Source organism: Musca autumnalis, unplaced genomic scaffold (genome assembly GCF_047663935.1).
Source record: "Musca autumnalis isolate F117 unplaced genomic scaffold, ASM4766393v1 scaffold_2, whole genome shotgun sequence".
Lineage (NCBI taxonomy): Eukaryota > Metazoa > Arthropoda > Insecta > Diptera > Muscidae > Musca > Musca autumnalis.
Window position 1 is genome coordinate 216873071 of NW_027411755.1, and position 25975 is coordinate 216899045.

Here is a 25975-nt window from a genome sequence, read left to right on the forward strand (position 1 = left end):
CACTACATTTAACGGTTGTTAAATGCAGCACACCAGGTGACACCACGAAAAGGTCAGTGTCCACTTGAGATGAAAGAGGGACCAAGATAAATCCTGGGCTTTGCGATGTTAAAGTCGGTCAGGGACCGTTCATTGGTATCTTTCATCCCCTACGTCGCCCTTAGACTAACGAGGGTAAATACACTACCATATGACCAAAATATGCCTCATCGAAATCCAAAGATATTTAGACGATGTCCGTTTCAGACAATTTGGAGTCGATTTTGCGATGTCCGTCCGTCTGTATGTCTGTGTGGCTGGATCACACGATAACTTTCGAATGGGTTGTGCCCAACTTTGCATATCACAATATTTCTGTAAATCTAAGACAAAGTGCGAAAATGGTACTTAACGGTCCACTCCTTTCGGTACCTCCGCCCCCTAAAGTTCGCAAATATTCGCTAACATGAGCTCATAAACTGAGCTCATAACCACTCATAAACCGAGCTCACGATTTGGCCCAAACGTTGGATATCGTAATATTTTGTTCAAAATTTGTTTAGGGTACCTCCTACACAAAAGATCAAATGTTTTCAGATACTGTCCGATTATACTTTGCAAATTCTTACCACACGTACTCCTTTTGGTCCTGTTTACAGCGATATTATCTTCTTCGTGGCCAAGTGCATGTTTCCTCATATAATGATCCAAAACCTCTAAATATGCGGTGACCAACGAAAATGACTAGTGGACTCGATATGTATCGAAAGGAATGACTCCCAAAGTAAGACCCTCTTCCAGAATTAACTATGTTGGTCCATTCCTTTAGGTGCAACACTTTTGAGATTTAATCCAAAATCATTTTTTTCTCAAAAATGTTAAATTCGCACAGGTTGAGGGTGTATCTCTGACGGCGAAACCGACTCATAATACTTTACTAGTTCAACAGAAATTAACAGACTGTGTATCTTCATTTTTATACCTTGACCTTTGTCAACATTTTGTTCAAAAATAGAACAATATATGAAAACATAACCTACAGGTTATCTTTAAAAATGCTTTTTAAACAGAATTTATATAAACAACAATGAACATATGTATGTACATATGTACGTATGTATGTGGATTTTTGTGTGATATGCTATTTTTGCAGTGCATTGAACTCGTTGCTATTTTATTTTTCTGGCAAGCATGCAGAAGAAAAGATAGAATTGTGTCAGATTTAAAATTATTTACCCGCAGCGCTGTGATCACCGACAAAGTAATCATAAATTACACATATGCATGAGCATAAGTACATATCGCTCATTTACTCAAATAGTGACACATTTCAAAAAATCCAGTTTCGAGAAAAACGCGTTTTAAGTTGGCGATCGAAATTTGAATTCCCAACTTGAAATGATTGTTACACAAAAACCAAAATAACTACTTGGACGATATTTTGTAAACAGCTTGCCTGATATCAGTGTTAAATTTATGTGCAAGGTCAAGCATGATTTGAAGTGTTTTAGTCCTTCATAAACTCAAAAAACTTTTTTGTTGAATTATGCCAAACTCGTAGTGAATGACCTGTAACTAGTTGAGTTTTAGAGATATCGACATGAAAATTTGACACAAGATAAAGTAGGAGTCGCAGAAAAAATATAAATTGCTAACTCAGAAAACGCATTTTTTGAGTTATGCCACTCTTTGAGTAAATGAGCGATATGTATGACTTTAACACTGAGATACTGCCAAACTATTTAATTGAGTCAACATCACTGCTAAAACGCGTTTGCCAATCTCATTGACAGTTGTGTTTTTTAAATTATTTTCTACTATTTTCTAGCTTTGTGTTACTTTAAAATGCGTATGGGTCCCTTCTCCTTTAATGGAACTGGAAAGAATATTGAAGTTAGTCGAGAAAAAGCAAGTCGGTCTACAGATAGGAAAGGGAAGAATTCTTTACTCCTTTTAGAAGAAAAATGGCTTGTCATCAAGGTTGCCACCGACAAGTCAAGGGAGGACAATATAAGAAATCAAGAGAAGGTGTTTAACTTCGGGCTAGGAAGGAATCAGCAAAAGCTTAGCTTTGTGCAGATAAGTCTGCATAATTTCAAAGCTACTTCTGCTGCTGAATCATGAAAACCCTCTCGACCGTAGACATCGACATCGGCCTAGTCCAGGAGCATCATTTGTTCAAAAACACGTAAGAACGGCGTTAAGTTTAGCCAGACGAACTTGTTAAACCCTCCACCACGAGTTTTATTGACGTAAAACTGAACAATTAGTTTACTTTTGTTTATGAAGAAGATTAATACCAAATTTCAGCAAGTTCGGCAAATTGCGCAGCAAGTGTGGCAAACTTTTAAAATACCAAATTTCGGGAGGCTATATCAAAACATCAATTTATACCTACAAATTTGTGGCGGACAGTTTTTAAACTTAAAGAAGACTAAATACCAAATTTCCGATATTTCAGTAAAACTTTCAAAATGCCGCAAATCAAGATGTACGCTTCTATGGGGGATATAGGAACCCGCGGATCTATACTGATAATTCTCTTCTGGAATATTTTATAACCACATGGAAGACTAAATAAAAAAGTTCAGTCTTTCGGTGGGATATCGACGTCACAACCTTCAGAATTACGAAAATCGGGAGGTACGGTTCTGTGGGGGTTATATCGAAATGTCGATCTATACCAACGAATTTCCTTCAGAAAGGCTTTTACCTCCAACAAAGACAAAATACAAAATTTCAGCGTGGACCTATACCGAAAAATTTCATATAGAACGTTTAATACCCCATATGAACACCAAGTACCAAATTTAAGCCATTTCGGTGGAATATTTATACCACAACCTTTAAAATACCGGATATCGGGAGGTACCGTTCTATGGGGGCTATATGAAGGTGTGGGCCTATACCGATAAGTTTCAGCCAATTCTGAGGAGTATTGAAGCCACAACCTTCAAAACACAGCAAATCGGGAGGTACGAATACGTGGACCTATACCGGAAAATTTCATACGGAACTTTTCATACCCCAAATGTTGAATATTGAGGCCAAAACCTTCAACATACCGTATATACGGAGGTTGCGTTCTATGGGGGCTATACTAAGGAGTGGACCTATACCCACAAATTTCATATGGAACGTTCAATCTCCCAAATTAAGACAAAATACCAAATTTCAGTCATTTCGCTGGAATATTGAGGCCACAACCAACATACCGGAAATAGGGAGGTACCGTTCTATGGGGGCTATACTAAGACGCGGGCCTGTACCTACAGTCGACTCCGCTTTACTGTAAGTCGGTTTACTGAAAAATATCGGATAACTGAAATCGAGTTCCTGCACCATTGCATTTTTAGATAAATTTCTCACTATTTACTCAGCATTAGTGAAACTCCGCATAACTGAAAATATCGGATAAGTGCAATTTTGTTTTGACAAAATTTTGGACTTTCCATTGAAATCACTCCGCTTTGCTGAAAAAAATTGTCGCCATCTTTTTGTCAATTACTAGATCATGACGAAATTATAAGGTGTCGTAAAACTCCAGCATCGTGGAATATCTGAAGAATATTGAGGCCACAACATTCAAAACACCGAAACTTGGGAGGTACGTTCTATGGGGCTATACGAAGGCATTGACATATACCGAAAAGTTTCTGGGGGAAATTTTTGTACCCCCAACGAAGACTAAGTACCAAATTTCAGCCGTTTCGGTGTGGTAACGAGGCTAAATCCTTCAAAATACCGAAAATCGGGTGGTATCGTTCTATGGTGGCTATATCAAAACGTGGCCCGATATGCCCGTTTTGAAATTCCAAACACTCCAGAATTAATATAAACTTCTATACCAAATTAAAAAACTATATCTTAAAAATAACGGGCTGTATCTTGATTTCAACAGACGGACGGATGGACATGGTTATATCGACTAAGAAATTTACCCTGATCAAGAATATGAATGAATATTTCGATGTGTTACAAACAGAATGACAAATTTAAGTATACCCTCCATATTATGGTTGAGGGTATAATAAGGCCTTGTCCCTTAGCCTGTGTTCACCGCATAGAATTGAGACAAAGTTAGAGCATGTATATATATGTATAATTGTTCCAGAAACATCCCAGACGGGACAAGGGAGACTTCTCTCATATCAATGAGTGCACCCAGATTCATATTAACTCAATGATATGGGAATTACTGTTTATCGCCGGGCGGCGTGTCTTAAAACACCAGGAAATGTCGCCAACATTCATGAGGGGTATTTTGTCACACTTGAAAATTGTGATGTTGCTTGACCTGGGAATCAAACACACGACCTTCAGCGTGCGCCTTAACTAATTTTAAATGAAAGGTGCTTACACCTGCCGTTTCCAAGAAAAATCCTTGAAACCTAAAATAAGCCTAGAAATGTGACCTTTAACCGCGATTTATTTAAAAATCACTACAGCGAGTTTTTCTTGTTTTTGTATTTTTTCTTATATGTGAACATTATAGTTTCACAATCCGCAAAAACTTCCCAGGTGTAAGCGGTTTTCATTTAAAGTTAGTTATGGTGTACCCTGCATGACATTGTTTTATAAGGAGGATTTTCCTTGGGAACCTCAGTCAGTGCATTGCCCCAATGTGAACTTCTATATGAAAAAAATGTTAAAACCTACGAAAATACCATTAGGGTCAATCTTGTAGGGAATTTTCACTGCACTCTAACCCCATTTCGATAGTAGTTGCGGTTTCCAAGCAAAATCGTGAAAACCTAAATATTTGAAAATCCCTCCGGCGATTTTTTGTTTTTCGATTTTTTCTCATCTACGAAAAAAGGAGCAGGCCTTTGATACTGCCTTCGATCTACATGTCTTAAAGACCCCGACCTACTTGGTAAGGTCACGCAGGAGCTACTGAAGAAACTAGGGAGTATAGGCTGGGTTATCTTTGGATGCGATACACTGGGGAAGCAATGGCAACAATGTCAGAGGTGAGTCCGTATTCTACTTTATTTTACAAAAGAATATTTAACGGGGTTAACACCCCAAAATTTCAAAAAAGATTATGAGGTGAGTGGCCGATATAAATTAACCCAGATATGCCCAGCGTCCTATATATAGGACACACAAAATTCTTGGTAATTTGATATGTTATGTTTATCAAAGTACCGTTTATTTTGGTGATACACTCAGTACACATCTGTAGCTCTTGGGATATTATGTGATTCCATTATTTTGAGCTACTATTTTTGAGTTTTGAGGTCTAGTTCATCGAAGTTGCCACCTATCGCTTAGTTTTTACAATGATTTGCGTTATGACCGATTAATTATTGGGTAGTTTTATAACGAAAACATACACGATGTGGAGCCTACTACGAAAAAACGTTAACTAGATACCGAAAAGGTGTCTTCGGACTATATGTCAAATGTTTTGTGTCCCATAACTCCCAGTTATAAGATAAAACCCTGTGTCCCAAAGGGGGCTCAAAAACCACTTTTTTCAAAATTTTTTTAAAAAACATATAAACATACTGTTTTTATTTCACATTTGCATCTAAAATAATATAAAAATACTTTTAAAATGATCACGATCAAGCAATGGGCATATCTGGGTTAAAAACGAAATCCTCATCGAACTACCGGATGATACTCTTCGAAATTTCTCTACTTGGAGTAATACAGAGGGATGTCAGAGGAAAACGGAATTCATAGCCCTGACGGGTTCAAAATTGCGCAGAAGCAATAGTTTGCACATAGTTGAGAATGTCGAAGAATCTGTGGATTCCCAAACCAATACTCTTCTGTTATGCTATGCAGATTCCTGTTCAATCATCCATATTGGGAAGAAGAAAACCAACCGGATGGTGTCCTCCCTATAACAAATCACAATCAAACCCGAACTGTAGAGGATGAACAGCTGATAGACAGATAAAGTAATTGCTCTAGACTTCAATGAGTGATTAACAGCTTTCAGCCTTACAGAAAACCGGGACCAGCTATGCTTCAAAATGCGGAACAGTCAGTACTAACGATCCTGGCGGAGATTTTTAAGACCTATCTGCGTTTCTTGCACATATCTTGTCTATGGAAAGGGGTAAAGGTAACCTACATCCGCAAAGCGGAGAACCCATTACCCAAAGACTACAGACCAATTAGTCTTTCTTTCTATTAAAGACAATTAGGGCACAATTAGATCCCAAACAGATCAGTAGTGGGGATAGGTAAATCGACTTTAGATCAAACCCGTTCGTGGGTATTGATTTGGTTACGAAGTTTTTCGGCAAATCACACACACGCGACCCGAACGCAAAGTAAGAGAGCAAATGTTTTGATTTTTTTACTTCAGTCTTGTACTGAATTTCATGCAAGCAGGTTGATGCCGCTTTATTTGTTTATTTTTGGGTACACAGAAAAGATTTTGCAGTTGTACAGCAAATATGTGGAGGGAAGAATTTGAAAATGATTTTTGCTTTGTATTAATATTTTTAATGACGCAGAATGCCTCGTCTGCAATGCAACAATAAAAAATGTATGTATGCTTAGAAAGTCTTAAAAAATCATGTTTATATACAATTTGTTTTTTCTCTCAAAAAAATTAACATATGAAGAAAAATACTTTTCAAATTATGAAGTTATTTATATTATTTTTAATTTAAGTCATACAAAGCGAACGCGCCAACAATATATTTTTCATTTCACACTCAATATGAAAATCATCACCCTGTTCTGTCAGTGTAATTTTACCCACACATAAACAATTTAAGCGCTCGCTCTTCTTGGTCGGCTATGCTTTAGATTAATCGATTAATCGACTTTTTGCAGTCAAAAGTCTAAAAATGGTAGTCGACTTTTGTCTGGAGAGAAACTAGCATAATCGATTATCTTGTGATCGAGTTTCGAGTTTGCCCATAGATTGTAGACTTGGCAGTTTTACAAATTCAAAAGAATACTAGAAAATCGACGAATAGTCGTTTTTCTGCGGTTATGAAAAAGTCGAAAGTCGTGTTTTAGGACAACTGAAATAATCGCCAGACTGAAAAATCGCATTTTAAGGTGATCTTGTGCAAACAATTCGAACTCAGGATTTTTTGAAAGTACAGACCCAAACGACAAGAACCCCTAGTTTGGTTTTGTTGTGTCAGATCCAGCTCGGATTTTATGGCCCCATCTAAACATGGTTAAATATTGAGTTTTTAAAGAAATTCGGGGCTATATCTCTGAAACCAATGCGAATCTTCTTCTGACCTCTGAAGCAAATTTGTAGATAAGGACAAGAATAAAATATTTGGAGAAATAATAAACTCGAAAAACTACATTTATTGCCTCAAATTTCAAAATATATGAAAAAATACACAATTTTTATACATTTCGCACCGGATCTCCAAAACCGTTAATTTGTTCTGAATATTTTCTTTTGGACAAATATTCCCTGGAATGTTATACACAACTCTTCAGAACATGTCATTGTTGTAAAATAGCTCTATGCCGTTTTCAGTACATTTTTCAGAATGTTGTAAAGAATTGTTGAGAACTTTATTTTGAAGATTTTTGCAAAGGGTTACTTAGTTCAACTCCTAATAGTTTAGCTGATACTGACCAGAATTTCAGCATTTATGTAAATTTTTCTATATTTTATAGATTTTGATGCCCTAGATGGAGTTTTTCTTATGTGGTTTTCTCAAAAGATAAGTTCTACTAGTTTAGGGCTACAATATTGCTAAAGACAGCAAGGCCAAATTCCTATTCGTTTCTGAGATAAAGGCCTGATAAATGCAAAAAAGTGTAGATTTAGCCCGGTTTAGATGAGACCATAAAATCCGAACTGGATCTGACAGGACACAACCCTACTAGGGTTTTTATAGTCTAAATATGTACTTTCAAAAAATGCATACGAGAAGTTGTTTGCATTTTCAGTGTTGCATAGTGTAATCAGTAGATCTCAGCATCTCAGTAGATCTCATCAAGGGCAAATCAAAACCGCCCATAAAATGGTTGGACAAGTTGAAAAGAATATGGAGAATTCAACCTTCACCCTGGCGGCTTCTCTCTATATAGAGGGGTATTTAACAATGTGAAGCTCAGTTTATCCATACTGTTGTCAGACGCATGAATTTCCTCTGTTCACAGGGGTATAGCGCTGGCTGGTCTTATTGATAACTCTACGTTTTGCGAGGTCAATAAAGACCAGAATTAGCCGAGAGTGCCATAGTTTATACATGCATCATGTTTATGCCCAGTCTTTAGAATAACGAGGCACTTTTTGTGCCTCATCGAAATAATGGTATTAGGCCCCAAGTATGTTTGGACGAAATCCGATTCAGAAAATCGGTCTCCTCTTTCAGGTACCTCCCCCACAAAAGTCCGATTCAGAACATTTGGAGACCACCGTTTGTCTGTCTGAATAGCTGGAGCGCACGATAACTCTCGAACGGATGAACCGATCTTGTCCAACATTTGGCCTTCGTCCAAACTTAATTTAAGTTCGAAGACGAGCCGCATCGGTTCCCTCTTTCAGGTTTTCCCCCACAAAATTTCGATATGTTCGAAAAAATAATGCTCACGATAACTCTTTAAAGGAGTAACCGATTTGATACATAGTGAAATTTCTACCAGCCATATATGTGCTACCAATACTGAATCTATCGGGCTACTCCTTCGAGTACCTCCCAAACAAAATTTCGGAACCTGCTCTCGAATCGCTTTGACTTTTATTGTAAAAACTTAAATCCGCAGCCGACGAAGGTACAAGCTTTTTCAGGGGCAAGTCCATACTTCCTGAGAAAATAGCCCGAAAGGTGTAAAAACTCCTATAACGCCATGTGTAGTGGATGGAGCGCACGATAATTCTCGAATCGATGTATCGATTTGGTCCAAAATTTGGCCTTCATAATATTTTGTCCAAACTTAGTTTAAGTTCGAAGATGAGCCATATCAGTCTACTACTTCAGGTTTCTCTCCCACAAATGTTCAAAACTTTCCCTAAAATGGTGCGCAATAAAAATCCCGAGGGCAGTAACAGAGTAGCTCCATACATTGCACATCAAATCGCGTAATTTGACGACGGCTGCGAATCTTAGATAAAGTTCAAATATTGACTATATCGGTCCATTTCTTCGGGTATCTCCCCACAAAGTTCAATATTTTTGTTTAAGTGCAGTTTGGGGTATGTTCGAAGATCAATTGGAATGTATACCGATGTTGCTCCTTGTGGTCCTGTTTACAGCTATTTTATGTTTTTTTTTTCGAGGAAGTTGCTTGACAAATATTTCGATTAAAATAATTTGTTCGTCTCTTCTGATCAGTCGGCGAACCATCGCCAAACGTGACTGGGATCATGTCTCCTTTGTTCACATACAATCACTTCGGATATTCGACCACCAAGTAGATAGTTAGCGGCTGTAGCTGATCCATCGGGCACTTCATCGATAGATGAAATGTTCAATTTACTCAGGGTGAGGGGTATGCCTTTTTCTATAATTGCTTCCATCAGCAGACCGCTCGACTTCAGCATCACTGAACGCCGCACTTTCATCAATCAAGTGATCCCCGCTTTACAAAACTACTCAATCCTTCTAATGTTCCGGTGCCAGAAAAGATGTTCCGGTGGATCAGCTGCAGCCGTTCCCTATCTACTTGGTGCTCAAATATCTGAAATGAGACAAAATTTTATGTGAACAAAGAAGATAGGACTTCAGTAACGTTTGGCGATGTTTCACTGACTGATCTGAATAGGTGAACAAGTTATTTTAATCGAAATTTTGTCAAGCAAATCCGCAGAGAAACCACCACAATTTACAATGGATGTGAAACTCATTGTCATTAGGAAAGCAAAGTCATCCGCAGAGCCGAGAGTTGAGTATCTCTTCAAAGTTCTCAATCTGTCGCTAGCCACTCACATCTTGTCGAAACATGTGACTTATATGGAGCCAAAACACGAATTGGCATTGAAATGTAAGAGTTCAAATATTTGCTTACTGGTATGTCCCATGACACTTTATCCCACATGTGCATACATTTCAAATATTAATTTCACTTCAATACATTTTAATATTGTACAACAAAAGTGCAATTAATATTGATATACATACGAGTATACAATACAATAATGTAAATAAATGTTTACAGAATCAAGCTGCAATTGTAATTCACCAGGATATTATGTTAATTAAAATGCATCATCCGTTACAAACAATTGTAACGTTTGAGGTTTTTCCCTCACCGGAGGGGGAAATGCTTATCTTAATTGATGGCAATGCAAATGAGAGGAGAATTACACATGAAAAGTAGTTGATGAAATATAGGCAGATATTCTTAATTTGTAACGTGTTGTGGCAGAGAGTTAATGAAAATGACATGTAAAATAATTTATTCATTTGTATTTGGAAATCTGTTATCCTTTAAAATTGTCATTGCAGCAACTCATAAATCGTAATTAAATCAAAAGATAAACCAATGCAGTTCTTTTTTGCCATTTCAATGAATATCATTTCACTTAACTCACCTGTGATGGGTGGACTTAAAAATGTCGTAAATGGTAGGGCCAAATAAATTATGGCAATTTCTTCGACAGTTAAACCAATCGATTGCATGTGAATTGTCAGGTAAGGCAATAGTGATGAAGTGGCTGAAAGAGAGAAAAACAAATGAAAATTTATACAAAGTTAATAAAACTCGTTTAATGTTTAAATAATGAATGAATAAGATTAATGAAATTTAATATGTTTCCATTGTGTTTTTAAATAACGAAAATGTAAACAAATAAACCAACTAAATATAATATATTATATCAAGCTTTTTGTAGAAAATTAACTTATGCTGAAACTGAGGTATGGGGTATTGTAACTCGCGATCAGTTTTACTATACCATAACTTTTGACAGCATTTCGGTAAAATAAACTGTTTTAGCCCGATTCACCGAGGAGTTTCTTAAAAAAATAATTTGAGCGGAAGCTGTGGTCGTACTAATGTAAAAAAATCGGAAAAATCGTTGAAGGAAACGAGTTTCATTATGTTATTTTCCAATTAGTGCTTTTACAATGCTCAAAGGAGAGGTTAAAGAGTACACTTCAGAGTTGAAGTTTATAATGTATGATTTTTTAATATATCCACTGTATCTACCTCAAACGGATGCTGACATTTTGAAACCTGAAAAATGGGGTTTTTTGAATTTTTGTTATATTCGGGACGCGCAGCTGGATTTCCCTAAAAGCTTATTATTTGATTGTAGTACTCGCGATTTTGCATTTTTTAATGTATAACATAAGGGTGTAGCCCTCACAGGATCACAGTAATCTGCGCCCAAACACGAAATTTTTGTGCGTAATTTTTCTCAAAAACCTATTTTTTTGGTTTGAATCTAACAAGCCACGACGCGTAAAAATCCACCCACTAGATCGGCGGATATGATACCCCTCAAATTTCGAAAATTTGCAAAAAATTATTTTGAAAATATCGCATATTAAAACGCGTTTTGGATGTGTCAGTTCTACTTAAATAAATAGATCGATACGCGTGTTTAAACTGCGCGAAAACAGATATCTAAAACTCTCGTAAATCCAGAGATATAATAAATTTTTTCTAAAAATTGAGTGCGATGCTACATCCACGGTTATTGATGGATCGTATTGAAACGGCAAGAATGATGTATTTTTTAATGGTGATTTTTGAAATCGGATGCGCATAAAATGTAAATGAACTTCGCGGAAATTATGACCATTTTACTGTATTTATCATCCTAATATGCAGCAGATGCTACATTGTGGCCGCCAAATAGAATTTGACAAACTGTACATCAAATAAAAGGGATTGATTCGCTGTGTTGAAAAATCGGATGCGCATCATGTCATTTTCATAATTACGCGGTTTATATGCGTCTCAAATGTTGTAATATTCAATATAACATTATTTTAACGTTATGCCACAATTGGAATTCCTTGTGATTTAATATAAGGTTCAAATAATATTATCCAATAGGAAAACTATAAGCGAAAAATTTGTTACAACGGAATATTATCATTATTGCGTGAAATTTTGACGAAAATGCCGAAGAACTCAAACATTTTTTCTCCAATTTTTTCTATAAAACCATAAAAAAATAAAATTAGAATAATATGATTTTAATTTTTTCGTAATATTTTCTTCGTATTTTTGCAAATAACATGAGGTATGATAATGTAGTGATTATGGGTGATTTTAATAATAATTTGTTTGATGTTACCAAAAGCTTCAATGTTAGAAATATATGTAGTAGAATGAACCTGAGTATTGTGCACAACTCAATGCCCACGCATTATGATGTAGCTCACCATTCTGCTTCGCTGTTAGATTATGTTTTGATGTCTTGCCCGAATTTGTTAAAATATAGTAGTCAATTTGCCTGTCCTGGTATTTCCGATCATGCTTTTATTTTTGTATCCCTTGATGTTTATAATCCCAGTGTAAAGCCGTTTTTTGAGTATGTTGATTATGATGCCCTAGATGCAGCAGAAATTGATGAAGTAGTATCTCAATGCAACTTTGATGCCATAATTGGTACATCAGATGTAGATGTTCAAGTTAGCGTTTTAAATGCAAATCTTCTGCGCATTCTCTCGGCTTTTCCCATTAGGAAGCGATTTGTGAAGTATAAGTGTGATGATTGGTACAAGGCACGTGAAATTCGTCATGGACTGTCGCTTAGGGATCTAGCTTATAAGGCATATTTAAATGATAGCAGTGATGTAAATTGGAAAACATACTGCAAATTAAGAAACAAGGCTAAAAATATTGTGAGGAAGAAGAAAAGATTGGCTCACAAAAATCTTTTTTGTAGTAAGTCATCTAAACAAGTATGGTCTGTTCTGAGAATGAATGGCGTGGCGTATGACTCTAATAATATTGTTCAACCTGAGGATGTTGAGCGTCTAAATTCCGAATTCGTGTGTAATCAATCCCGTAGTAACATTCGTGTTCCAAGTTTCCCTGAAGATGTTTGTGAAGGATTTAGTTTTCGTTGTGTAGATTATAGTGAAGTTTTAGAGGCATTTGGATTAATTAAGTCGAGGGCCATTGGTTGTGATGGGTTTGATTTAAAATTTTTAAAACTTATGTTTCCTCGTATTGGTTCGTATATAGTTCATGTTGTTAACTCTATTGTTACTACCTCTACATTCCCTGCTGACTGGAAAATAGCCAGAATTGTTCCAATTCCAAAAAATAATAGCTCTTCTGATTTGAGGCCTATATCTATAATGCCAGTATTATCAAAGATGGCAGAACATGTCATTAAAAAGCAAATGGTTGCCTACTTAGACGATTCTTCTATTTTGCATGACAGCCAATTTGGATTCCGGTGTAACCGAAGTACCACAGCATTGATGGTTGGCCTAACTGACAATATTAGGAAGCAGCTGAGTGAAGGTGGTTGTTCCGTGCTTTTGTCACTTGACCTTGAAAAGGCTTTTGACAAAATTAATCATGCAAGTTTGGTTGAGAAACTGTTTCATGTGTTTAAATTCTCGTCTTCTGCTTGTAGGCTAATGTATTCGTACTTATGTTGTAGAAAACAATATGTTTGTAGTAAGAATGCAGCGTCTAGTGTTTTGCCTGTTAGTAGTGGGGCACCGCAAGGTTCTGTCTTGGGTCCTTTATTATTCATAATGTATGTGAATGATTTGTTTAGTCGTTTTTTTGGTAGAGGTTGCATGTCTTTTGCTTTTGCTGATGATGTGCAGCTGTTATTCTTGGGTGATTTAGTGTTTTTAGATGTTCTTCAGAGCACAATTAATTTTAATGTTAGTATGTTGGTAGATTGGATGACTGTCAATGGCCTGAGTATAAATACAGAGAAAACTAAGGCAATGTATTTTGGCAATATACCTGAAAATGCAATAACTATTTCCATCTGTAATAAAGTTATAGATGTTGTAAGTACGCTTAATTGTCTGGGTATTGTGCTTGACGACGAACTGACTTTTGAGAACCATGTCAGTTCAATAACATCCAAAGTTAACTTTGCTCTTACAAAGTTGTACGCGTTGGATGTCGTGTTACCCCGTGTTATAAAGGCACGTGTGGCTCATGCATTAGTAATGCCAATTTTTATGTATGGCCTTGAAATTTATAGTGGTTGTTGTGGGTTTGTTTTACGTAAGGTTCGTCTTTTGTTGCATAGAGTTATACGTTATGTTTATCCGTTAGGGCGGCGTCAGCATGTCTCTTCGTTTGTTGAGAGTTTCCTTGGGTGTAGTTTTAGTAAGTTTGTTAAATTGAGGTGTATGTTATGTTTCTATAAGATTCTTAAGTTGAAAATTCCGCTATGTGTTGTTAGCATGTTTACGTTTGGTAGATCTGATAGGAATGTACAAATCACTATGCCAAGAGTTACTGCAGTTTCAGAAAAATCTTTTCTTGTTAGGATTGCGCGCATATATAACTATCTTCCATCTTCTCTTAAAGAGTTTGATGACTCGCTGACCACGTATAAACGAAAAATATATAGGTATGCTGAATCTCATGAAATTTAATTGTACTGTTCAATTCTGTTTTTTTCCCTGAGTCTTTGGTATGTTTGGGTATTTCATTTAATGTTTACTTTATATATTTATTTCTTTAAACTCCTTTAAGGGGTATAGGGCCACTAATAATATTTTTTTTCTTTTTAAGATTGAAGATTTCTTTAATGTATTTAAAAAAGATATTTTATTATAGTTTTAAGATACATTCTAGAGTAGTTTATGTTAAGTTGTTTTGTGTAACTTTAACGGCCTATTTATTGGCTTTGTTACGAAATGAAATAAATAAATAAATAAATATAGCTCCAACCTTCACAACTTAGGTTTCCTTTTATTCCTCAAAATGTCTGGATGCTGTTATAATTTTTTTTGTATATTTTTCGCAAAATATGTTTGTAAATGCGTGAAATTATTTAACAAACTTGATTTTTCGCGAATCCTTTGAGACTTTGCGATTATTTTTTGCATTATCGCAAAGGTTACGAATTCAGTTAACAATAATAGGATATAACAGCTAACAATATTAAGCCGCGATTTTTTTAGAATTTTTTCTAATTGTCATAATTAAAACGGTCATATCTTTTGCGCGCAACGATGAAAGTTAGTAACGAAAACAGATTTGGAATGCTGATTTCTTTCTTAATCTATATACCAAAAATCATTGATGTAGTATCAAAATTTTTATTTTTTTTTTTTTGATTTTTTTGAAATGGAAAAGACAGTTTTAGACATTTTTCCTGATATGTATGTGTTTACAGTTATACCAACAAACAGCAATGAACAAAGCAAATTTCGTTACGATTTCGGATCCGTCGTCGGTCGTAGCGTCGGAATTTTGTTCCGATTTCGTTATGATGTCGGTACGATTGGTTTGCTGGGAAGCTACGACTTACACAATGACGCACCGTAAAGTATGCAATATAAAAATATGGTGCCTATCGCTGCACTAGAGTGACTTAGACTTATTATTTCGATGAGCTACTATCAGAAAAACAAAGTATATCCATACAATGGTGGAAGGTATAAAAACGACGTAATGATCGGCCGCGCCGAACTCCTTACACCCTCCACTAAATTTAATCCATTTCGATTGATTAATGTGACAAAACATTTTAAAATACCGAACAACGGGAGCTACCAGTCTATGAGAGATGTATGAAGAACGTTCTAACCTATTTACATACCAAACACCATACACGGCGGAAAAAAAGGTCTCTCTAGCATATGTCCCAAACATATTTTGCCTATATTTGTTTGCAATCAGTCCCAAACACAACATATATTTGGGTCCTGCAAACAAATATATGTTTGGGTGCAAACAAATACAAACCCAAAAGCGAAAAACAACACATGCACCATTGGGCGCTTTCTAAGAGCAAGGGAGCGTAAATTTCAATGTGAAACACATTGAAGTATATGCTCACTTGCTCTCAGTAAGCGCTCACTAGCTATCTCAAACATATACACACATTTATAAATGGTGGTGGTTTATTGAAAGGCATATAAAACAAGTAAAAAAGTATCAAAAAATTGCTTGAGGGATTTTTAAATGAGGGATTTTTAATTTTAAATTTAATTTTTTTAGGTTTTTAGGATTTTGCATGGACACCGCAAGCCCTATCGAAATGGGACTATATAAAACGTTGTAGAGAATTTTCACTGCTACAACATTTTCTTTAACCCCATTTCGATAGGATTTGCGGTTTCCAAGCAAAATCCTGGAAACCAAAAAAAAAACTTAAAATGTGACTTTTGACCTCGATTTACATATTTAAAAATCTCTTCGTAGATTTTTTTGGTTTTTTGATTTTTCTCGTCTATGAACATTGCTTTTTCAGAATCCGCAAAAACTTCCCAGGTGTAAGCGGTTTTCATTGAAAGTTAGTTAAGGGGCACTGTACTTAACATTGTTTTTTAAGGGGGCAATACAATCAGTGCATTGTCCCAATTTGAACTTCTATATCTCAAAAATGGTAAAACCGAGGAAAAAGTCATAAATATCAATCTTGTAGAGAATGTCTAATCCCATAGCAATAGGACTTGCTGTTTCCAAGCAAACATAAAAAACCTTAAAAATGTGATTGATTTACAAGGTGCATCGGCGATATTTTTGTTTTTCTCATTTTTAAATCCGCAAAAATTTCCTAAAGTTGGTTAAGGGGCTCCGTGACACATAAGTGTGTATTCCTTTATAAAGGGTGATCCATTTAGAGGTTCCTACTTTCTTTAAAGAAAAAAAAAACAAAGAAAAATCAAATTGAATGGGGAATGTTTATAATCATTTGAAAGAACATTCGATGACATTTATTTTTTGCATGTTATGTCTAACAAATATTGGCCTAGGCTACGTCTCAGACGGCCCATCCGTTGAGTCCAATTTTCAATGACTCGTTCAAGCTTTTCGACTGGTAACTGACGAATGATGTTTTCCGCCAAGACCGGAATCGAAGCAGCTTTATCCTCACGCAATTTTGACTTTACATATTCTCATAGGAAAAAGTCTAACGGAGTGATATGAGACGATCTTGGTGTCCAATCGACTGGTTTAAAACGTGCTCACCGAAGTGTTCTTTCAATAAATCCATTGATTGATACGATGAGTGGGAAGTGGCGCCGTTTTGTTGAAACCAAATGTCGCCGAGATTAAGACCTTCAATTTCAGACATCAAATAGTCGGTTATCAGGGCGCAATAACGGTCGCCATTGACGACCGGCATCATCTTGAAGAAATAGGGTCCGACGATTCCACCGATCCACAAACCGTTATTTTTTCTGGATGACGTGCAACGCTTGAATATCTTTATGTTGCTCTTCTTCCTAAATGTGACAATTTTGCTTTTTTCATACCTATAAAGCCAAAAATGTGCCTCATCACTGAACAAAATTAGGCTCAAAACACACTCCCCACATAACGCGAATTTTCGTAATAAAGTTGAACGATTTGTAAACTTTGTAGAGCCGTATGCTTTTCCATGATAAAATGCCAAACAGTAGTAAACGAAAATAACATGAACAAGTGACACGAATCACACGTGATCTGTCAAAAAAAGTCTGTTGAAACACTACCTCTTTTTAGATCACCCACTAGTTTTGGTTTGTTTATAAAGAACTTAACTTCCATGCTACAGCATTTCTCAACCACGATTGAAAATTATTAAAATCATGATAGCGGAATTCCCATTTTTTATACCCTCAGCCTTTAGGCTAAGGAGGAACGGGTGAACCGATTCGGTTCAAATTTTGTCTTTCGTAATATTTTGCCCAAACTTAGTTTAAGTTCGAAGATGAGCTACATCGGTCCACTCCTTCCGGTACCTCCCCCACAAAAGTTCGAGAATGTTCGGAAAGTTTGTGCGCACGATAACTCTTGAAGGGAGAGACCGATTAGGTCCATACTTCGTATAGCGTAAACTTTCTACCAGAGGAATATTAGGTTCCAATGTGGCATCAATATGTCCACTCCTTCGGGTACCTCCCACACAAAATTTCGGAAAAGTTCAGTTTAGGGTCATCTCTCGAATCGCTTTGATTTTTGTTTTAGCAACTTGTATTCACTGCCCTCCATACGACGGTACAAGTTTCATCAGGGACAAGTCCATACTTCCCGAGAAAATAGCATGAAAGTTGCAAAAAAACCCCTATGACACCGTGTGAGGTGGTTGGAGCGCAAGATAACTCTCGAACGGATCTGCCGATTCGGTCCATAATATGGCCTTAGTTATATTTTGTCCAAACATAGTTTAAGTTTAAAGATAAGCCATATCGGTCCACTCCTTCAGGTACCTCCCACAAAATTCGGAAAATTGTTCGTACGGTAACTCTTGAAGGGAGTGGCCGAATTGGTCTATACTTTACACATCCTTATATATCTGCCAGATATAGATCAGGTTCAAATATGGACTATACTTGTCCACTCTATCCGGTACCTCCCACACAAAATTTCGGATAAGTTCACTTTAAGACCTGCTATCGAATCACTTTGATTTTTGTTGAAGCAACTTGCATTCGCTGGCTCAATTACGATGGTAAAAGTTTTTTTCAGGGGCAAGTCCATATTTCTTGAGCAAACAGCCCGAAGAGTGTAAAAACCCCCTATGGCACCATATGTTGTGGCTGGAGATCCACTTCCATAACGGTCAATGTCGATCCATTCGTTTTAGTATCTCCTCCGCAAAACTTTTGATCTTTAATCCTAATCAAAATTTTTGTCTGTTCAAACGCCCAACATTTTTAAAACCCCCTAAATACATACGTATTTTGGGAAACATTTTTTCAATATACACAGGCTGAGGGTATATCTCTGTCGGCAAAGCCGACTGATACTTTTTTACTTGTTTAAATTGATGTAAATCACGATGCTGTACGGGGTTTTGAAGTCAACAAAAACTGTTTCTACATGGGTTTGGTATTATTTCTTTCATAATACAAATTGTTAATTTTTTAAATAAATATGTACATGTAGCCACTTATATTATATTCTCATAACATACCGAAGGAGCAAGGGAGACTTCGCAATCATATAAATAAATTCCGCGGAAAACTAGTTCCCAGGGGATGTAGTGCAGGGTATCACATGGTCGGCCCCGTCCGACTAAGTCCTCTTTTACTTGTTTTTTCATAAACATGAACATTTGCAAACAGACTATTGATTTTCAACAGCATTGCCATTTTGAAACACATAAATTCAGTTTGATGTTGTGAATTAAAAATGTAGATAATGTACAAATTAATTTAAATTAAGGTAGTTAATGCAAATTAACACAGTCGTCTGTCTAGGGTATTAATCGTCCCACCAAAATCAGTTAGAGATAGCAATATTCCGACTGAGGAGTTACGCATAAGAAAGCATGCCCATAAGGAAGTTTAAGACCTAAGGCGACAAAGTGTATTCATCGATTGATTAGCACAATCCGCCCGGGGAACACATACCTGCCAGCAAAATAATTTTCTTAAATGGTCGGATATTCGCATTACACAAAAATGATATCCATTTTAATTACAACGCTGAAACTTTTAATCACAAACAGCAAAGACAGAGAAACAGAGAGAAATAATCATTAACCACTTTTATATTTCAAATAACTTAAAAGCCTATAGAGGAGCTATGTTTGTCTGATAAATGGCAACATAACCTGAATATGCAGACAAACATAAGCCGCTGGGTAATGGTAATAAACCAGCAAATGGCCTGGGTGGGACGTGATGTAACAATCAGCACGTATTCAATGACGTTGCATGAACATAGTTTCCGCTTTCTCATCAAACGGAAACAGAAACAGTGTCTCTTTGTCTCTGCATGGATCCAACCAACCAGCCATTCATTCATTGCATATTTTAATGTAAATTCCTGTGGAAATGTATCCTTATGTCCGGGCGCGTGTGTTTGTGATTACATGTGCGTGTCATTTGCTTGTATTTAAAATTAAAAATAATTATAAATTACAACATTTCCATAAGCATCATCCTCTACAATCGTGTCTGAGGTCAGACGTGAGAAATATAAATGTGCAAAACTTTGAAAAAAAAGAACCAGAATACAAAACAAAAAAGCTTTTAGCGAATGTATAAAATTAAATGCTTTAGGGCTTACACACAGTAGCAGTGGTGTTGTAATGAATTCCATTCTCTGGCTGGTCATGACAGATAGTTGTGGTTTTGTGCAAATGAGTTCAGAGATTACAACCGCAGCGATATTAAAAAAAAATATATTTAATGTTTTTTTAGTATTCATGACCGGAAACGTTTGATATGTGAGAGAGATACACGAAGAATATCATGCTAAGCCAATTAGCTCTTTTTTAAATGAGCCAACTTACCTATGAAGCTTAAACGTAAATTGGGATTTTGAGTTTTAAATTACACCAAAAGGTTATGAGTACCTGAACTGATGTTGAAATTTTGTTTTTACCAGTAAAGATTGAATGAAAATGGATTGGAGGTAATATATTTTGCTGCACGGTTTTAAGGTAGACAAAATCCCATTTACGCCTAACATATTAATTTTCTTAGTTTTCAAAGGGGAACAGTTCGGTAATGCCGTGTTATTCTTCATTCATAAGTGAGTAACGTGTTAAGATTCGAATCTCTTATAACCTTCTCCAGTAGGTTAATAAAAAGATCATACACTAAAACAGAGCTCGTCACCACGGGGGGCATAGTGACAATGGATGTGTGAACTTTTTTTACAACCTCATGTCCCTGTATAATAGCGATGATGAGTTTCTACATAAGATTACAGAAAATCTTATTTATAAGGTGATTCGGTGCAAAAACCTCACGCACAAAATGATTTTAAAATTTGAATTTTCAAATTTTCAGGCGGTGGGATATTGAGGTTAAGATCTTCAAAATACAAACCGAAAATCAGGAGGTACCGTTCTATAGGGCCTATACGACAAATTTCAGATGGAACGTTTAATACTCCCTACAAAGACTGAATACCAAATTACAGTCGTTTCGGTGCGTTATTTAAAAAGCTTCAAAATACCGAAAATCGGGACTTACGCTTCAATGAAGCAATATGAAGGCGTGGACATATGCTTACAATTATCTTCTGGAATATTTCATACCCCATTGGAAGACTAAACACCGAGGAGGTATAAATCTTTACACCTGAAATTTGTCGGTATAGTCGGACTTAATACGAAATTTCATCCATTTCGGTGTGATATTGGGGCGACAACCTTCAAAATACCCAAAAACCGGGGTGCCGTTATACCGTTATGGTTATATCGACATAGAATTTCATGCTGATCAAGAACATATATACTTTATAGGGTCTCCGACGAATATTTCGATGTGTTACAAACGGAATGGCAAATTTAATTATACCCTCCATATTATGGTGGAGGGTATAAAAAACAAAGGAAAAGAAAAGCAAACCTCTGTGTTGTCTCGGCGTGTTAGTGTTCAGAGCCAAACTCATTTCTTCTAAAGGCAGCGCTAAGCGTTTTTCATGAAAGCCATATAATTAAATGGGCAATTACCCATTGTTGTAGTAAAAACAAAAATTGCATTTGAAAGAAGAAAAATTCGATGACAGAGAAGCCACTTCACAGCCGATATGTCTGATGAGCCGCTCTACCAACGGCGAAACAAGGATGTCCTTAACATAATCCAACGCAGCTCCTCACTGCTCAGGAACTATATGAATATAATAATTATTTCGTAGCTACAACATTAAAGGCTTCATAACAATTTTACTAAATATTAAATAACAATAACATTAAATTTTACCTTTCAAACAGGAAACGGATATAAACAACATGTCTAGGAAATAATGTACTCTTACATAAATATATGTTTCTCACACACACACATATGTACGTATGTATTTATCCATAAGTTTATTGATGTTTTTCAACATGGTAACACGTGTATATGTGTACATATTTACGTGACGCTACATACATATTTGTTTGTGCACACAAATATGTTTGCTTATTATGCGAAGCGGTTACAAGTGCTTTATCGACATAATTATTATTAATTAATTAAATGTTTGCATTGACAGTAAAACCTCGGACTATCAACAGCAGATTATTAGACTACTATGTGAACTTAACGCTCATTTATTCAAAGAGTGTCACATCTCAAAAAAATCAAGTTTCGAGAAAAACGCGTTTTTATTTACCGACTGAAATTTGACTTCCCAACTAAAAAAGATTATTACACAAACAAATAAGAACGGCGTTAAGTTCGGCCGAGCCGAACTTTTTATACCCTCCACCACCACTGCATTGAAGTAATTATTAACAATTAGTAACTACTAAGCTCCTTCTCTACGTAAAATATAATTCCTTGGAGGAGAATAATATCTTAACTGATGATGATAACTTTATACTGATAATTTTCCGTGTGGAGGTTTCTATCCATTGAGATTCCAAAATAACAAATTACATCCACTTCAGAAGGAAAATGTAGCAACACTCTTTAAAAGAGTCTATCGTCGTTTTTTCTATCTTCTCACTAAACATAATACCAAATTACACAAATCTCTGTTCGAAAAACGGACTAAAACCCCTCAAAATACATAAACTTGGGCAATACCGGTCCATGAGGGTTAGACTAAAACCTACATATACATATGAATGTATATGGACAGTTTTTTACAAATAAGTTGTCTATCTAATGGGAAACCAAAATTCCAATTAACAACCAATTCGGTAGGAAAATGAGACTAAAATCTCCAAAAAAAATCTTGAATTGAGTGGTACCCTTACATGGGGCCTTTGGCAAAACGCGGACGTCTAAATTGTAGCAACCTTCAAAATATCGATAATCGGAAGGTACCGTTCTATGGGGACTATATGAAGACGTGGACGTATACCCACTAGGGTTATGACTTTTTTACAACCTCATATCCCTGTATCATAGTCTGATGAGTTTTGCCATAAGATTACATAAAATCTTAATTATAAGCTGATTTGGTGAAAAAACCTCACGCACAAAATGATTTTAAAATTTGAATTTATCAAAATTATGGACAATTTTTTGAAGTCACTGAAAACAGATATATAATTGAAAATAAACTTTAGAGCCACATGAGATAATTAAAATGACATAAAATCTCACTATTTTTCTTTAATTCTGAGAATCGTAAAAATGTCGTAAACGCTTTTTTTAAAAAATATAATTTTTTAACAAAAAACAAAAAATTTAAAATTTTTTCAAAGTGACTTTTTTCGCGACTTTTTTAATATTTGAATGAAATAAACGTTATTATAGTTATTAGTAGGCTTATATTTATTCATTCGTGCAACAAAAAATAATTTTTTGAAAAAAAATTTTTTTTTCATTTCATATATTTTTTCAAAAAATTATTTTTTTTAAAATCGGTTTGTGCGTGAACTTTTTTTATATTTCAATGGAATAAACTATAGCATAGTGATTAATAGGCAAAAGTTCATTTATCCCTGCTACAGGAAATCATTTTTGAGGAAAAATGTCAAAAAGTCATAACCCTAATACCCACACATTACAGATGGAAAGTTTAATACACACAACGAAGACTAAATACCAAATTTCAGCCATTTCGGGGGGATATTGAGGTCGCAAACTTCAGTTTATCAATAATCGGAAGGTACCGTTTTCTAAGGACTATAGGAAGACGTGGACATATACCTACATATTTCAGGTGGAATGTTTTGTTTTACCCCCAAGGAAGACTAAATACTAAATTTCAGCCATTTCGGGGGAATATTCAAGCAACATCCGTCAAAATACCAAAAATCGGGGGGTACAGTTCTATGGGGGCTATATGAAGACGTTGACCTATACCGACAAATTTCAGGTGGAAAGTTTTCTACACCCAACGACGGATAAATACCAAATTCCTGCCATTTCAGTGATATATTGAGGCTAAAGCCTTCAAAATACCAAAAATCGTGTATTACCGTTCTATGGGGGCTATATAAATAGGTGGACCTATACCGAGAAATTTCAGGCGGAAAGTTTTATACTCTCAACAAATACCAAATACCAATTTTCAGCCATTTCAGTGGTATATTGAGGCCACAACCTTCAAAATACCGAAAATCGGATGGCGCTGTTCTATGGGGACTACATGAAGACGTGGACCTATACCAACAAATTTCAGGTAGAAAGGTTTATGCCCCCAATGGAGACTAAATAACAAATTTCAGTTTTTTCGGTGGGATGTTTAACATACCGAAAATCGGAAGACTCCGTTCTATGGGGACTAGATGAAGACCTTGACCTATACCGAAAAATTTTAGGTGGAGAGTTTTATACCGCCAACGAAGACTAAATACCAAATTCCAGCCAAATTCCGAAAATCGGGAGGTATTGTTCTATGGGAGCTATATTAGGACCTGGACCTATACCGACAAATTTCAGGTAGAACGTTTTATACCGACAATGAGGACGAAATGCCAAATTTCGGCCACTTCGGTGGGATATTGAGGCCAAATCCTTCAAAAATCTGAAAATCGGGAGGTACCGTTCTATGGGGGCTATATGAAAATTTCGACCGATATAGCCTATTTTCAATACCAAACATCCTGGGTATAATGGAAATGTGTACACCAAATTATAAAGTCTATCTTAAAAATTTCGAGCTGTATCTTACTTTCAACAGACAGACGGGTGGACATGGTTATACATATAATCACTTTCTGAGTCGATTTATGCATGTCCGACCGTCTGTCCATGTATTTTTGTTCGCAACGTATAGGTCGCATTTTTTGTCCGATTCAGCTGAAAATTGGGGACTATAATTTTTTTCGGCCATAGGAAGAACGCTATTGCTTTTGGTGAAAATCGGTTCAGATTTGGATATAGCTCCCATATATATTTTCACCCGATTTCATGTATTTGCTGCACCAAACACGCTATATACGTCTGATTTTGATGAAATTTTTAGTGTGTGACTCAATTCGATCTAGAAATAAGTGTGCCAAATTATATCGAAATCGGTTCAGATTTGGATATAGCTCCCATATATATTTTCGGCCGATTTCACGTATTTTCTGTACCAAACACGCTATATATGTCCGACTTCGATTAAATTCGGAATGTTTGACTGAATTCGGTCTAAAAATAAGTGTACCAAATTATATCGATATCGGTTCAGATTTGTATATAGCTCCCAAATATATTTTCGGCCGATTTCACGTATTTTCTGTACCAAACACGCTATATATGTCCGATTTCAATAAAATTTGGAATGTGTGACTGAATTCGGTCTAGAAATAAATGTGCCAGATTATATCGAAATCGGTTCAGATTTGGATATAGCTCCCATATATATTTTCGGCCGATTTCGCATATTTGTTGCACCAAACACGCTATATAAGTCCGATTTCAATGATATTTGGAATATTGGACTGAATTCGGTTTGGAAATAAATTATATCGAATATATTTATTTTATTTTACATATTCACAGTGGTGTAGGGTATCATATAGTTTTTTTTTTTTTTTGTTTTGTTTCAATATATTCTGGCTTAATCCCTTTGTTGTTGTTCTAATATTTTAAAACAACTAATTTATTAGTGGAGAAAATTTGACATTGTTCGCCAAGCGGTAAGGCAGGGAAGACTATAGTTTCGATTCTCGCCACAGAATCTCATCAGTTCCCTAGTTTCTTGTTTGTGGATATTCTACACCAAAGTTGTTTTTCAATGATTCATTCAACAAAAAACTTTTTATACCCAAACATCAATCGTCAGCTCGAAGTATAATAGGCGTGACCAAATCAAAAACATCAATGAGAAGTTTTTCTTTGGCAACCTCATACAACCCCGACGAAAGTTTTTGCAAAGCAAGAAAAACCTTCTCCACTGTTATGTGTCGTTGAATTACAACGCTGGCAACATAACAACATTTTGTTGGTTGCTTATTACAGCAACAACATATGACCGTGCCAGTGTCTTCATTTATGTTATGTTGCCTTCGCTGTAATTCAACGACACATAACAGTGGAGAAGGTTTGTCTCATTGAAGTTTTTTCTTTGGTCCGCTTATATTACGAGCTGACGATTGATGTTTGGGTATAAAAAG

The 25975-nt window shown here is 35.9% G+C and overlaps 1 protein-coding gene across 2 annotated transcripts in view; it reads right to left on the reverse strand.

Annotated features, from left to right (window-relative positions):
* LOC141395246 (uncharacterized) overlaps positions 1-25975 on the reverse strand; it is a 365020-nt gene that overhangs the window by 274936 nt on the left and 64109 nt on the right. For both annotated transcript variants that reach the window (XM_073970877.1, XM_073970876.1), the window contains exon 3: positions 10463-10585. In XM_073970877.1, the coding sequence (XP_073826978.1) occupies positions 10463-10585 (123 nt within the window). The remainder of the gene's footprint in view (positions 1-10462; positions 10586-25975) is intronic.